We start from the raw sequence: 16,105 nt of genomic DNA, 5'->3' as shown, positions 1-16,105 counted from the left end.
CACCATGAGAACAAAAAGGAACCTTTTAGTGCCTTGTTGGTCAGGGAACCCAGTATTATTTTACATTTTTCCATTGGTGGGGTCATGTGAATCAGCCCACAGATTGTCATGTGAACCACTTATTCCTGCCAAGTGAGTCATTTGAACTGAACATGTTCATTTACTTGAGAGGACCGATGCCAGCCTCACACTAAAACAAAAGGCTAGTATGCTGTACCATCATGAATTATACAGGGAAAAAACACATTTTATGAAGTAATACAATCATGGTGATATTTTTTCAGAGATAATGCCAGACTCAAACTAAATTTTGAGAAAAATGTATTTTATTTTACTCTAAGTAGCAGCAATAGATTTCATAGGAAACTTGATATTGCCTGTGTAATCTGAGGAGGAGTACCTGAGATATTGTATTCTGAATAATTAACAATTTTTATAAAAACTGTTTTTCCTGGAATGAAAAAATACAGTTTTGTGTGAACACTAAAAATATAATTGAGTTGGCCCATTAAAATACTTACTGATATTAGAATTTCACTTGATGAAAGTGTACTTTTCATATTTTAAAAATGCATGAACTATGATCCTAGATTGGATCCTGTTCCAAAAGGAAATGTGTTACAAAAAACACCGAGTCCACGGTTGCCTGGGTGGTGCAGTTAGTTAAGTGACTGACTCTTGGTTTTTGGCTCAGGTCATGATCTCAGGGTCATGAAATTGAGTGCCAGGTCAGCTCTGCTCTCAGCGTGGAATCTGCTTAGGTTTGTTTCTCTCTCTCCCTTTACCCCACCTCCCTGTTTGTGTGCACGTGCATGTTTGTTCACTCTCTCTTTTTATTTTTTATTTTTTAAAATATTTTATTTATTCGAGAGAGAGAGAGAGAGAAAGAGAGAGAGAGAGGCACAGGCACAGGCAGAGGGAGAAGCAGGCTCCATGCAGGGAGCCCGATGTGGGACTTGATCCCGGGTCTCCAGGGTCAGGCCCTGGGCTGAAGGCGGCACCAACCCACTGAGCCACCTGGGCTGCCCTCACTCTTTTTAAAGATTTTTAAATTTTTATTTATTCATGAGAGACACAGAGAGGCAGAGACATAGGCAGAGGGAGAAGCAGACTCCCCATGGGAAGCGTGATGTAGGACTTGATCCCGGGACTCAGGGATCACTCCCTGAGCCGAAAGTAGATGCTCAACCACTTAGCCACCCAGGCGTCCCTATTTCTGCCTCAAACAACGTTGGGTCAGTTGGCAAAATTGAAATATAGTAGATTAGATAAAAATATTATATGGTTATTTAATAAAGTTAATTACTGTGGGTTATAAGAATATTCTGATTCTTAGGAAATACATACTGAGGTATTTAAGAGTAAGGACAACGATGTGTGTAATATATTACTGAATAGTTTACTTCAAATACACAGACACTATACGTTACCTATTTTCTTACATGTCATTATCCCTTTCATAAATATATATATAAAAAACGTGTGTGTGTGCCTCTATTATGTATATAGAGAGAGTGCACATGATAAAATAGAGGCAAAATATTAGATAAATAATATTTAGGTGGGTAAATCTGGGTAAAGGAGATATGGGTGTTCTTTTCACTTGCAGCTTTTCTGTAAATTTGAAATTCTTTTTTTTTGAAATTATTTCTCAATTTTAAAAATTTAAAATTACAAGGAATAGAGTTAATTTTAGCCTACTAAATACAGGTGATATATTTTTTGTGGAAAAATTTGACTAAACAAATTAATATAAGCCCAATGTATAGAGATTCCTGGGTGGCTCAGCGGTTTAGCGCCTGCCTTTGGCCCAGGGCGTGATCCTGGAGACCCGGGATCGAATCCCACATCGGGCTCCCGGTGCATGGAGCCTGCTTCTCCCTCTGCCTGTGTCTCTGCCTCTCTCTCTCTCTCTCTCTCTGTGACTATCATAAATAAATAAATTAAAAAAAAAAAAAAAGCCCAATGTATAATCTAAGAAGAGCATTTTCAAACATAATTTTAAGAAATACTGACTTAAAATACATATTTTATGTATGTAAGTATATATCATGTATAATATATATCTTTTATTTATTATTTAAAAGATTATTTGAGAGAGAGCAGAGTTAGCTAGAGAGAGAACATGAGTGGGGAGGGGAGGGAAGAGGGAGAAGCAGACTCTCAGTTGAGCAGGGAGCCTGATGTAGGACTCAATCCCAGAACCCATGACCTGAGCTGAAGGCAGACACTTCACCGACTGAGCCAGCCAGGCATTCCTATTTTATTTTTTTTATAAAGATTTTATTTATTTATTTTAGAGGGACAGAGCAAGCAGGAGGGTGGTGGCAGAGGAAGATGAATCTCAGGCAGACTCCCCACTGAGTGTGGAGCTTGATGTGGGGCATGATCTCACAATCTTGAGATCATGACCTGAGCCAAAGTCAAGTCAGATATTTAACTGACCGAATCACCCAGGTGCCCCTATATATATCTGTTTTAAATTTAATCTGGTGTGTTTATTGCCCTCATCTCTCCCCCATAATACACAAGATAACTGTATAGTTTAGGGACATTTATTATTTGTTCAGTAGCATCTGAGTTACTGAATCCCTTGCAAATGAATTTTACTTCACAAGTAAATGAAGAGTCATCAGCCAGGCCAAGTAATGGTTAATTAATTGATAGTATTCTCAGCAGGTTTCTGTATGACGTAGTGTGAATACTTTGTGCATTTTGTCTTTGTCCATACTATTAAATGGAAATAGACCTGATCCTAGGCCAGTGTGAAAGCTTGGTCATTGGCATACCTATCATTGCATGTTTTTTCAGCGTGTTACAGGTATTTATTTATTTATTTATTTATTTATTTATCTATCTATCTATCTATCTATCTATCTATCTATCTATCTATCTTTCTATCAAGGTTTTATTTACTTCTTTGATAGAGAGCACAAGCAGGGGGAACAGCAGAGGGAAAGGGAGGAGCAGACCTCCTTGAGCAAAGAGCCTGAAAAAGGGCACCATCCCAAAACACTGGGATCGTGACTTGAGCTGAAGACAGACACTCAACTGACTAAGCCACCCAGGCACCCCCAGTGTTATGGTTTTTTAAATCTCATTTGAAGTTGGGTTCTCTACCCCTTTCCTCCATGCCTGGGTTTAAACTTGTTTTTGTTTATTTTGAAGAATGAGTGAACCAGGGCACTGGTTCATTGATTGGGCAGTGGGATAGGGAGAGAGAGAATCTTAAGCAGGCTCCATGCCCAGCATGGAGTGCACTGTGGGACTCAGTCTCACAACCCTGATAACATGTCTTATGCCAGAATCAAGAGTCAGACACTTAACTGACTGAGCCACCCAGTTGCCCCTAAACTTTTTTTTAAAAAAAATTATAGTATGCATCCTAATTAATCACATATTATAAGCTTACTTCTGACTTCTTAAAGCCTAGATTAGCTTTATTGCAATCCTACGGTATATTTTTGCTCAATTTCTACTATGGTTTTTGCTTATCACGTGAGATTCATTCATATTATTGTGTATGGTTGTAGATCACTCTCATTGTAGAATATTCTGTCCTGTGACTATTTGCTTTTCTAGTTTTTACTAGAAATTGGGCCTAGTTTTTACTTAGGTACTCAGAACTTTCATACTCTAAAATTCTTTTTTTTTTTTTTTAATTTTTATTTATTTATGATAGTCACACAGAGAGAGAGAGAGGCAGAGACACAGGCAGAGGGAGAAGCAGGCTCCATGCACCGGGAGCCCGACGTGGGATTTGATCCCGGGTCTCCAGGATCACGCCCTGGGCCAAAGGCAGGCGCCAAACTGCTGCGCCACCCAGGGATCCCCATACTCTAAAATTCTTGTACATCATTCTCTCCCTCTAGTCAAGACAGAAAATGGAAAAAAAAAATCTAATGTTTGTACTGGTATGTTTGACAATTGATATCGTTTAGTGAAAATATCCTAAAACTTGCATTTAAGTAATGGCTTCACAACACAACTAGTTAGATCACGTTAGGCAAGTCAGCACACCTTTCTGGAAAATGGGATAATAATGTCTGCCTTATCTAACCTAGAGTGTTTGTTAAGGATCAAAATAATGTATAAGAAACCAGGCTCTGTGTGTGTGTGTGTGTGTATGAGCATATGGTAAGAAAAATAACAAAGTTATCAGTGGTAATGTGAATTTGTTGTTAGCAGGACATCTGTGCTTTTACCTTTTCATTTCTGATGTGGAATGGAGAATATATACACATTAAAATGGTTAAGTAGGTGTTTTTACATGATTAGCAATTATAACTCTTTACAGTATTAACTTTGAATATGTATAGTCTGAAAGTAAAATAACTATGAAAGTAAAATAACTGTCTTTTTGTATGTTTAGGCTCGATTGTTTGATGAACCTCAGCTTGCTAGTCTTTGTCTAGACACAATAGACAAAAGCACAATGGATGCAATAAGCGCAGAGGGCTTTACCGACATTGATATAGGTAAGTCCACCATTGTTCAGGTCATGCCACCTAAGTGCAGTAATGCCTTACTAGTCAGCCTTTCTGCTGGACAGGCTGTTATTATAAAGTGGTGGCTTTTCCAAATTTGGTAAGTCTATCTCTAAGAGTTTTGCTTTCTTTATTTTGGTGACATATTCCTAAAAGTCATAACTACTTTATCACCTTTTAAAAAATGTCAAATCAAATTCATTGATTATATACCATGTGCATGGATAGGAGGGTCTTTTAAGAAATACAGAGAGTAAGATGTGATTTTTCTTTTTTTTTTTTTTTTAAACATTTTATTTAATTTTTATTTATTTATGATAGTCACAGAGAGAGAGAGAGGCAGAGACATAGGCAGAGTGAGAAGGAGGTTCCATGCACCAAGAGCCCGACGTGGGATTCGATCCTGGGTCTCCAGTATCGCGCCCTGGGCCAAAGGCAGGCGCCAAACTGCTGCGCCATCCAGGGATCCCAGATGTGATTTTTCTTAAGGAAACTATAATCTTATTAGAGAATCAAGGAACACATATTGAAAGTTAAATGTTAAGACACTAATAGAAAATTCTGGATAGCATACAGCAAAATGTGATTTTGCTTTTTTTGAGCTAAATATATAGAAAATAATTACTATGCAAATCCAAAACATGGAAATATTACCTCAGATTGAGTAGCATTAAGAAAGTCTTGACAGGGCAGCCCGGGTGGCTCAGCGGTTTAGTGCCGCCTTCGGCCCAGGGTGTGATCCTGGAGACCCGGGATCGAGTCCCACATCAGGCTTCCTGCATGAAGCCTGCTTCTCCCTCTGCCTGTGTCTCTGCCTCTCTCTCTCTCTCTCTCTCTCTCTGTGTGTGTGTGTGTGTGTGTGTCTCTCTCATGAATAAATAAAGTCTTTAAAAAAAAAAAAGTCTTGACAAGGGAGATTCTGATCTGGGCTGTAAAGAATGGGTAGTATTTGGATAACGAAGAGGGGAGGGCATGAGAAGCAGGTGGATCCCAGGAAGAAGTGGGTGTAAGAGGTGGGGGTGTGCGCAGGTTAAAGCCTGGCTGCACAGGACCGGCTGAGGACAGGCTGAGGAGTCTGACTTTTATTATTGGAGGAGAGTAGGGAGAGCTGACCTAGGCCTGTGACCTTAAGTATCTCTTCGTCATGATGAACACAAAATGTATATTAGATATCTATGATTATTTCTTATCATCTCTCTTGCTGGCAGACAGGAAAGAGTATGGCAGGGAAAACACCCCCATTTTGAGAGCTTTGGCCTTGAAGTGGCACCCGCTTTTCGCTCTTTACTGTCTTGAATTCAGTCACATGATCCCACGTACCTTCAGAGGAGTACCTTCAGAGGATGGTCATGAGGAAGAAAAGCAGCACTCACTGCGTCCTCTGTCTATACCTGACCTAGTCCCCTGCCCTCCTCCTTGTCAATCCCTGCTCTTCACACACACTGGCCAGGGTTATTTATCTTTAAGCCTTTGTGTTTACTGTTCCCCTGAATCTGCATGTGTCTTCCTCCTCTTAATTATTCTGATACCAAGTTAAATGAGACTTGAGACAGGCCATCTCGGACCTTAAAAGTAGATACCATAAAAGTAGATACCATGTTCCCCTAAATAGCCCTGTGCTGTTACTCTGATTTCCTCATAATACCTTTCACTATTTGAAATTCCTTTTTTTTTTTTTTAATTTTTATTTATGATAGGCACACAGTGAGAGAGAGAGAGGCAGAGACAGAGGCAGAGGGAGAAGCAGGCTCTATGCACCGGGAGCCTGACGTGGGATTTGATCCCGGGTCTCCAGGATCGCACCCTGGGCCAAAGGCAGGCGCTAAACCGCTGCGCCACCCAGGGATCCCTATTTGAAATTCTTTTTTTTTTTTTTTTTTGAAATTCTTAAATAGGTGTTTGTCTATGTGTGTTTATGATGATTGTCTACCTCCCCCACCTAGACTGTAAAATTTTTTTAAGACTTTATTTCTCAGTAATCTCTACACCCATCATGGGGCTTGAACTACAACCCCAAGATCCAGAGTCCTGTGATTACTAACGGAGCCAGCCAGGCACTCCTGATTGTAAATTCTTTGAAGGCAGGGACTTTGTCTTGTTTACCACTGTATCTCTAGCACTGAAGACAATAGAACCTAGTACCTGTTCAGTTAATATTTGCTGACCAACTGGACTGTGTCTAGAATGTTGCCTTTCCTTTCCACCTTGGCTAGTTCTCCTTCAGTCTTAACATCTTGGCTCAAATTATACTTCTGCAGTGACTCCTTTCTTAAGAACTGACGTCCCACCCTCTTCCTTGATGTTTAGCATTTTCTGTCATAACATCTCATAGTGTGCCTGTCTGTTGCACAGTATGTGGGGAAGGATTTATACTCATTCTGCATTAATGATCCTGAAGGGCAGGGGCTGGATTCCTCCCCAGTGTACATAACAGGCCATTGACTGGATGTTTGAGAGCCCAAGCACTGCCCACATTGCTAAGGAAACAGTACTTAATCCTAATTTTCTCCCCCTTAAGGGGTTACCAGGTACTCCATTTGTGCTTCAGTTTGTGTTTGAAATACTGCTTGTAGGTAGATGACTTTCTCCTGGAAACTGTTTTGTAAATGGCCCCCAGGTCAGGCATGGTGCCTTTGGAACCTGGGATTCTTGAGGTAGGTGCCTAGTACAGGGTCAGTGCTCTCCAAATATTTGTTGATTTGACTCACAGTTACTTATGTTAAAATCTTCACAAAACATAATCTTAGAGGTTTTTATGATCTTTATTGAGCTCTCAGCTGCCAATAGGAGACCTATGTGTGTTTTCCACATCACAGTCTAGTTTGCCTCAAATGCACTTGTTGGGGTGCTTGGGTGCCTCAGCGGTTGAGCGTCTGCCTTCAGTTCAGGACGTGATCCTGGGTCCAGGGATTGAGTTCTGCATCAGGTTTCCTATAAGGAGCCTGCTTCTCCCTCCATATCTCTGTGTCTCTGTGCCTCTTATGAATAAATAAAAACATTTTTTTTATGTGCTTATTAAAAATTGGGGTTGAGGGGGATCCCTGGGTGGCTCGGCGGTTTGGCGCCTGCCTTCGGCCCAGGGCATGATCCTGGAGTCCTGGAATCGAGTCCGACGCCGGGCTCCCTGCAGGGAGCCTGCTTCTCCTCTGTCTGTGTCTCTGCCTCTCTCTCTCTGTCTCTCATGGATAAATAAATAAAATCTTAACAAAAAAAAATTGGGGTTGAAAGAGAAGTCCAAGAGTTGAGAGAAAGCTGGGCCAGGCTTCAGGAGCCCTTACAGATTTATAGTTTTAGATTTTGGGGAAGTTTTTTTCTCCTCTGGGATTTGAATATATGTTCTGGATGGATGTGCTTACTATTCTTCCAAGCAGAAATACACAGTTTCTCTCTCAGAGCTTTTTTGCTAAAGGAAGAAGATAATATGTCATGATGATAGGAAAACGAATTTACATTATGCCAAAGGTAGTATAATAAGCTTTTTATATCCCCTGCTGATATTTTAAGTTTGTGTTTATCTTTAGCAAAGTTTATTAGCATATAGAATAGAGATGTGTAGATCCAAGGTTGTCTGTTTTTCCATTGAATGATTAATTTTGGTCAGTGGATAGTCCTAATCCTCCTACAAGTATTAAGGCATATTGGTTTACATTCATTTACCTATGAAAAAGTTTTCGGAGCCTTAGTTTATATTCATTTGCTCAGCTACAAGAGAAGGAAGAAAGTGATTTAAAAAATCATGTATAATATTTCATTTTTAACATATTGTTGAGCCTCTACTGTGTTCTGAGGACTGAGACATCTTTGCTGGAATGATAGCTGTGGTTTGATATTGTCCAAATATTTGGCTGTAGTATGAATGTATAGACCATTATGGAATACAAATTTTTTTAAATAAAATTTTCTTAGGGGCACCTGAGTGTCTCAGTGGTTGACTGTCTGCCTTTGACTCAGGTCATGATCCCGGGATTCTGGGATTGAGTCCTGCATTGGGCTGTCTGCAAGTAGTCTGCTTCTATCTCTGCCTGGGTCTCTGTCTCTATCTCTCATGAATAAATAAAATCTTAAGTAAATAAATAAAATTTTCTTAGATGTGTAATACTGGGTAATTTAAGTATATTTAATGTCTTCATTGATTTCTGCTGTATATAAGTATGGCATCCTTATTTTTATTTGAATCTTAGAATTATTAGTGCTCATTATTATGACTATCAGTTATGGTATAGTGAAGCCCTCAGGCCTCTAAAGTGGTTTTTTTTGTATGGTTTTTTGTTTTGTTTTTAAAGATTGATTTATTTTGGATGGAGGTGGGAGGCAAGAGCAGAGAGGAGGGGTAGAGGGAGACCGGGGTTGGGGGGTTCCTCAGGCTGACTCCCTCCTGAGTGCAGAGCCTGACTCAGTGCTGGATCCCTTGAACCTGAGATCATGACTTGAGCTGAAACCAAGGGTCGGAACTCAACTGACTGAGCCACCCAGGCACCCCTGTGTGTTTATTTTTTAATCTTCCTCTTTGTGTAAAAGACTCTTGACTATAGTGCTTTTCAGGCATCTCCATCTACTTTTCACAGATTTCCTCTCTTCTCTGCTTCTGTTTGGTTGCAGCCTGTCTTTTTATTCTAGTCTGTTCGCCTATAAGGCCACCTCTCTGGACTTCTGGTTCTGGTCTACTATAGAAGCTGAGCTGATTTTAATTTTGCCTTCTGGTAAAAGAAGGACTCTGAGTGAGGGCCTGAGTTTCGGGCATGACATTTATACTTGGGATGTCAGAGAGTTCAAACTTAAGATGTCCCAAATTTAACTCCAGATCTCACCTCTCACCATCCCCCAGAACCTCCTCCGTAGGCTTTCCTGTCTCAGTTGATTGACACCACTGTCATCCATCCATTGCTTAGACTAGAAGCCCAGGAATTACCCTTGACCCGCAACACCCCCCTTCTGCCCCCGTCACCCTCTATATTCAGTCTCTGAGGACATCAGAGTGAGTCATCCTTTAGAACGTATCCTGAAGCTGAGTGTTTATCACCTCATCCTTCTGGTCCCAGCCATCTTCACCTCTGACTTGGATCAGAGCAGGAGCCTGCTCAGTCTCCTCTCTACTCTTACCTCTGGTAGGCTCTCTTCTCAACACAGCTGCCAGTGTGATCGTTTTACAACATAAAATGTCACAGCCCCACATCTTCCACAGGTTTGTTCCCCTTTCCACTCAGAGTAGAAGGCAAATGATCTATAGGGTACTATAGGATTATATGCCGTTTCCCCAACCATTTCTGGCCTCATCACCTACCACTTTCCCTCTTGCTCACTGCACTCTAGCCATACTGGCCTCCCTCTTGCACACTGCACTGTAGCCACACTGGCTGGTCCTCAGAGTTGCCAGGCACACTTTCGTGTGAGGGCCTTCACATGGTCGGTCCTGGAGCACTGCCTCTCGCGAGGCCTCTGTTTGGCTGATGGCCCCCCACCCCCACCCCAAACAAGTCTTAGCTCAGATGAGCCACCAAAACTGCATTTATGACTCCTTATCCTGCTATTTGTTCTATACTTATTTTCTAACGTACTAAATTTATTTATGTTTAATGTTCTCCCCCCATTAGAATATAAGCTCCATGAAGGCAAGGAATTTTTAACTTTTTGTTCAGTGATATATCTTCAGCATCTAAAATGGTGACTGACCCATAAAGAGTGCTTAATGAAGGGGGCATCTGAGTGTCTGCCTTTGGCTCAGGTCATGATCCTGGGATTGAGTCCTGCATTGGACTCCCCGCAGGAAGTCTGGTTCTTCCTCTGCCTATGTCTCTCTTTCTCTGTGTCTCTCATGAATAAATGAATAAAATCTTTATTTTTAAAAAAGTACTTAATAAGGAATATTTAGGGAATGAATGCATGGTTATCTGTAGACTTTATACATTTATATTACTAATTTGAAGCCGCTTTCTCTGACAGTTACTATTAATCTTACTCTGGATATTTGAGTTTGCTTAATAAATGGCATGAATATACAAGGAGATGCTATACCTAAGTTTCCATGTATAATAAGGAATAAGTTGAATGTTAACCTTATAGCAATTTTTTTAAATAAAACTGCCATTTAATTCTTTTCATTCTTTAATATTTTTAAGTATAGAGTTTTAAGTATCTAGCCTGTTTTTTGTTGAAATTTGAAAACTTAATATAAACTTGTTTGTGTTTTTTGTTAAAGAGCAAAATATTCCTAATTTGATTTATTTTTGTATTTTACTTGTAGACACACTCTGTGCGGTTCTAGAAAGAGACACACTTAGTATTAGAGAAAGTCGACTTTTTGGAGCTGTTGTACGATGGGCAGAAGCAGAATGTCAAAGACAACAATTACCTGTGACTTTTGGAAACAAACAGAAAGTTCTGGGAAAAGCACTGTCCTTGATCCGGTTTCCACTGATGACTATTGAGGAGTTTGCAGCAGGTAAGGCTATAACCTGACCAAAATCTGTGTAAAACAAATAGGCAGTCAGCTAGCCTCCCTGTGCAGGAGGAGAAGCAGCTGGTATTCATTGCGTTCTAGTTACACAATATATGAATGTGGGTATGTGCATGTAATTTCATTTATGTCTCCTGGTAGCCCTTCAGGATAACATTATAGGATATTTATTTCGATATGTGTATTAGGTTCTTTTTGTTGGTTTGTTTGAGTAGAGGCACACACAGGTTACATTAGTTTCAGGTGTACAACATGGTGATTCTGTTCTATAAGGTTATGTGCTCACCACCAGTGTAGCCACCACCTGTCACCATACAAGGCTGTTACAGTATCATTGACTGTATTCCCTGTGCTGTGCCTTTTTATTCCTGTGAATTAACTCATCCCTGGAAGTCTGGACCTCCCACACCCCTTCACCCATTTTGCCTATCCTCCCCTCTGGCAACCACCAGTTTCTGTGTTTGTGGGTCTGATCCTACCTTTTGTTTGTTTATTCTTTTGTTTTTATTTTGTTTTTTTAGATTTCCACACATATGAGTGAACATAGGTTATATTTTTAAAATACCATGTATATTTTGTATAGTTTGTATAACTATACAAAAATCATGTATTTTGGGACATCTGGCTAGTTCAGCAATTGAGTGCCTGCCTTCGGTCCAGGGTGTGATCCTGGAGTCCCAGGATGGAGTCCCACATCAAGCTCCCTGCATGGAGCCTGCTTCTCCCTCTGCCTGTGTCTCTGCCTCTCTCTCTGTGTCTCTCATGAATAAATAAATAAAATCTTTAAAAATCTTTTAGCCATTTTGACAGATGTGAGTGATGTTGAGCATCTTTTCATGTGTCTGTTGGCCATCTGGATGTCATTTTTGGAGAAATGTTCATGTCTTCTGTTTTTGAACGTATATAAAGGAAATTATATGTACAGTATGTGTTCTTTTGTGTATGGCTTTTTTCTCTTAACATGTCTTAGATTCATCCCAGTGGTTGTGTGTGACAGTAGCTCATTCTTTTTCATTGTTGTATAATCTGTTGTATGAATGTGCCATGATTCATTTATGCATTTAACTCTTGCTGAACATCTGGGTTATTTCTGTTTGGGGGCCATTAAGAACATTCTTATACATGTCACTTAGGGTGCATATGTAAACATTTCTGTTGAGTATTATACAAGTGGAATCGTTATGTCATAGAGTGTGCATGTAGTCAACATTAGATCTTACCAAATAGTTACCCAAAGTGATTATATCAGTTCATGCTCAACTGCCAAGTTAAGAGAGTTAAGAGTACATTCTAGTTGTCCCACATCCTCTGCAAAACTTGGTATTGTCAGTTTTTGTAGTTTTAGTCATATAGTAGGATGAGGACATACTTTATTGTGGTTTTAATTTTTTGTGTTTCTGACAATTAATGATGCTGATTGTGCCAATAACTGGATATCCTCCTTCATGAGATAATTTTTCTTTTAAAAAAATTATTATGGAAGTATAGTAGATATACAGTGCTATCCTAGTTTGAGGTGTATGACATAGTGTTTCAACTATTCTGTAAAAGTATAGTCACCATCTATCACCAATTAATGTTGTTATAATATTATTGGGTATATTCTCTATGCCGTTCTTCTCATCTCCATGACTTATTTTATAACTGAAAGTTTGTACTTCTTAATCCCCTCTACCTACTTTGCTCATCCCCCTCAACGACTTCCCCTCTGGCAACAGTTTGTTCTCTGTATTTAAGAGCTTGTTTATTTTGTTTGTTTGTTCATTAGTTTTTTAGTTTCCACATATATATGAAACCATATGGTATATGTCTTTCACTGTTTGACTTCACTTTAACATAATATCCTCTAGCTCTATCCATGTTGTTTCAAATGGCAAGATCTCATTCTTTTTTATGAATAATATTCCATTGTAATGTGTACCACATTTTCTTTATCTTTTTGTGTATTGATGGACACTTGGGTTGCTTCTATATCTTGGCTTTTGATAAAAAGAAAATCTTAATTTTAATGAAGTTACTTTTTTTTATTTTTATTTTTTTTTATTTTATTTATTTTTTTTTTTATTGGTGTTCAATTTACTAACATACAGAATAACACCCAGTGCCCGTCACCCATTCACTCCCACCCCCCGCCCTCCTCCCCTTCTACCACCCCTAGTTCGTTTCCCAGAGTTAGCAGTCTTTATGTTCTGTCTCCCTTTCTGATATTTCCCACCCATTTCTTCTCCCTTCCCTTATTTTCCCTTTCACTATTATTTATATTCCCCAAATGAATGAGAACATATAATGTTTGTCCTTCTCCGACTGACTTACTTCACTCAGCATAATACCCTCCAGTTCCATCCACGTTGAAGCAAATGGTGGGTATTTGTCATTTCTAATAGCTGAGTAATATTCCATTGTATACATAAACCACATCTTCTTTATCCATTCATCTTTCGTTGGACACCGAGGCTCCTTCCACAGTTTGGCTATAGTGGCCATTGCTGCTAGAAACATCGGGGTGCAGGTGTCCCGGCGTTTCATTGCATTTGTATCTTTGGGGTAAATCCCCAACAGTGCAATTGCTGGGTCGTAGGGCAGGTCTATTTTTAACTGTTTGAGGAACCTCCACACAGTTTTCCAGAGTGGCTGCACCAGTTCACATTCCCACCAACAGTGTAAGAGGGTTCCCTTTTCTCCGCATCCTCTCCAACATTTGTTGTTTCCTGCCTTGTTAATTTTCCCCATTCTCACTGGTGTGAGGTAGTATCTCATTGTAGTTTTGATTTGTATTTCCCTGATGGCAAGTGATGCAGAGCATTTTCTCATATGCATGTTGGCCATGTCTATGTCTTCCTCTGTGAGATTTCTGTTCATGTCTTTTGCCCATTTCATGATTGGATTGTTTGTTTCTTTGGTGTTGAGTTTAATAAGTTCTTTATAGATCTTGGAAACTAGCCCTTTATCTGATATGTCATTTGCAAATATCTTCTCCCATTCTGTAGGTTGTCTTTGAGTTTTGTTGACTGTATCCTTTGCTGTGCAAAAGCTTCTTATCTTGATGAAGTCCCAATAGTTCATTTTTGCTTTTGTTTCTTTTGCCTTCGTGGATGTATCTTGCAAGAAGTTACTATGGCCGAGTTCAAAAAGGGTGTTGCCTGTGTTCTTCTCTAGGATTTTGATGGAATCTTGTCTCACATTTAGATCTTTCATCCATTTTGAGTTTATCTTTGTGTATGGTGAAAGAGAGTGGTCTAGTTTCATTCTTCTGCATGTGGATGTCCAATTTTCCCAGCACCATTTATTGAAGAGACTGTCTTTCTTCCAATGGATAGTCTTTCCTCCTTTATCGAATATTAGTTGCCCATAAAGTTCAGGGTCCACTTCTGGATTCTCTATTCTGTTCCACTGATCTATGTGTCTGTTTTTGTGCCAGTACCACACTGCCTTGATGACCACAGCTTTGTAGTACAACCTGAAATCTGGCATTGTGATGCCCCCAGATATGGTTTTCTTTTTTAAAATTCCCCTGGCTATTCGGGGTCTTTTCTGATTCCACACAAATCTTAAAATAATTTGTTCTGACTCTCTGAAGAAAGTCCATGGTATTTTGATAGGGATTGCATTAAACGTGTATATTGCCCTGGGTAACATTGACATTTTCACAATATTAATTCTGCCAATCCATGAGCATGGAATATTTTTCCATCTCTTTGTGTCTTCCTCAATTTCTTTCAGAAGTGTTCTATAGTTTTGAGGGTATAGATCCTTTACATCTTTGGTGAGGTTTATTCCTAGGTATCTTATGCTTTTGGGTGCAATTGTAAATGGGATTGACTCCTTAATTTCTCTTTCTTCAGTCTCATTGTTTGTGTATAGAAATGCCACTGACTTCTGGGCATTGATTTTGTATCCTGCCACGCTACCGAATTGCTGTATGAGTTCTAGCAATCTTGGGGTGGAGACTTTTGGGTTTTCTATGTAGAGTATCATGTCATCGGCGAAGAGGGTGAAGTTACTTTATCAATCTTTTTCTTTAGTAAGGCGAAGGCTTTCTGTGCCCCCCCCTTTTTTTTCTCTTTCTGTGTCCTCTTTAAGAAGCTTGACATCCTCAAAATGATTAAGATATTGTCTTAGGTTCTCTTCAAGGAGTTTTATTGATTTACATTTAATGTTTAGATCTATAAACCAACTGTATTTTTGTTTTCTATATTGTTTTCTCACACATATATATGGTGTGAGGTAGAGGTTAAGGTTCATTTTTTTTTCCCCATATAGCTACATATTAAAAAACTATCCTTGCCCTGTACATTGCTGGACAAATTTTTTGTAAATCAGGTCATTTTGTTTGAATGAATATGTTTCTGGAGTTCTGTTCTATTCCAATGTTATATTTATTTATTCTTTTACCAATTCTGCATAACTTCACACTAAATCTTGGTATCTGGTAGTAAAAATTCTCCAGCTTTGTTCTTCTTCAAAATTATGTAGGCTAATTTTGGTCTTTTTGCATTTTTCGTATAAATAAAATTTGTATTCAGCTTCTCAGTTTTTACCTTCCAAAATCATGAGATTTTGATAGGGATTGCATTGAATCTATAGATTGGTGAGGAGATAATTGACATTTTGATGGTATTGAGTCTTCCAAACCATGAAACACTTATTTAAGTCCTTTAAAATTTCTCTCAGTAATATTTTGAGTTTTCTGGTAGCAGTCTTGTATGCTTCTTAGTAGGTTTATTGCCTAGGTATTTGATTTTTAAATGCTACTATAAGTTATTGGTTTTTTATCTTTGTTTTTTAAAAGATTTTATTTATTTGAGAGAGATAGAGAGAACACAAGTAGGGGGAGAGGGAGAAGCAGACTCCCCACTGAGCAGGGAGCCTGATGTGGGGCTCCATCCCAGGACCGTGGGATCATGACCTAAGCCAAAGGCAGACATTTAACTGGCTGAGCCATCCAGGCACCCCATGATTGTTTTTTTTTTTTTATTTTTTATTTATTTATGATAGTCACAGAGAGAGAGAGAGAGAGAGGCAGAGACATAGGCAGAGGGATAAGCAGGCTCCATGCACCGGGAGCCTGATGTGGGATTCGATCCTGGGTCTCCAGGATCGCGCCCTGGGCCAAAGGCAGGCGCCAAACCGCTGCGCCACCCAGGGATCCCCCATGATTGTTTTT

The 16,105-nt window shown here is 39.4% G+C and overlaps 1 protein-coding gene across 1 annotated transcript in view; it reads left to right on the top strand.

The window, feature by feature from the left end:
* BTBD1 (BTB domain containing 1) overlaps positions 1-16,105 on the top strand; it is a 43,391-nt gene that overhangs the window by 13,468 nt on the left and 13,818 nt on the right. Inside the window, exons 3-4 of the mRNA XM_038532960.1 lie at positions 4,373-4,478; positions 10,729-10,926. Of these exons, the coding sequence (XP_038388888.1) occupies positions 4,373-4,478; positions 10,729-10,926 (304 nt within the window). The remainder of the gene's footprint in view (positions 1-4,372; positions 4,479-10,728; positions 10,927-16,105) is intronic.

The sequence above is a fragment of the Canis lupus genome, chromosome 3, assembly GCF_011100685.1.
Source record: "Canis lupus familiaris isolate Mischka breed German Shepherd chromosome 3, alternate assembly UU_Cfam_GSD_1.0, whole genome shotgun sequence".
Classification (NCBI taxonomy): Eukaryota; Metazoa; Chordata; class Mammalia; order Carnivora; family Canidae; genus Canis; species Canis lupus.
The sequence above is the reverse complement of the archived record's forward strand: the minus strand, read 5'-3'. Positions and strand labels throughout refer to the sequence as shown.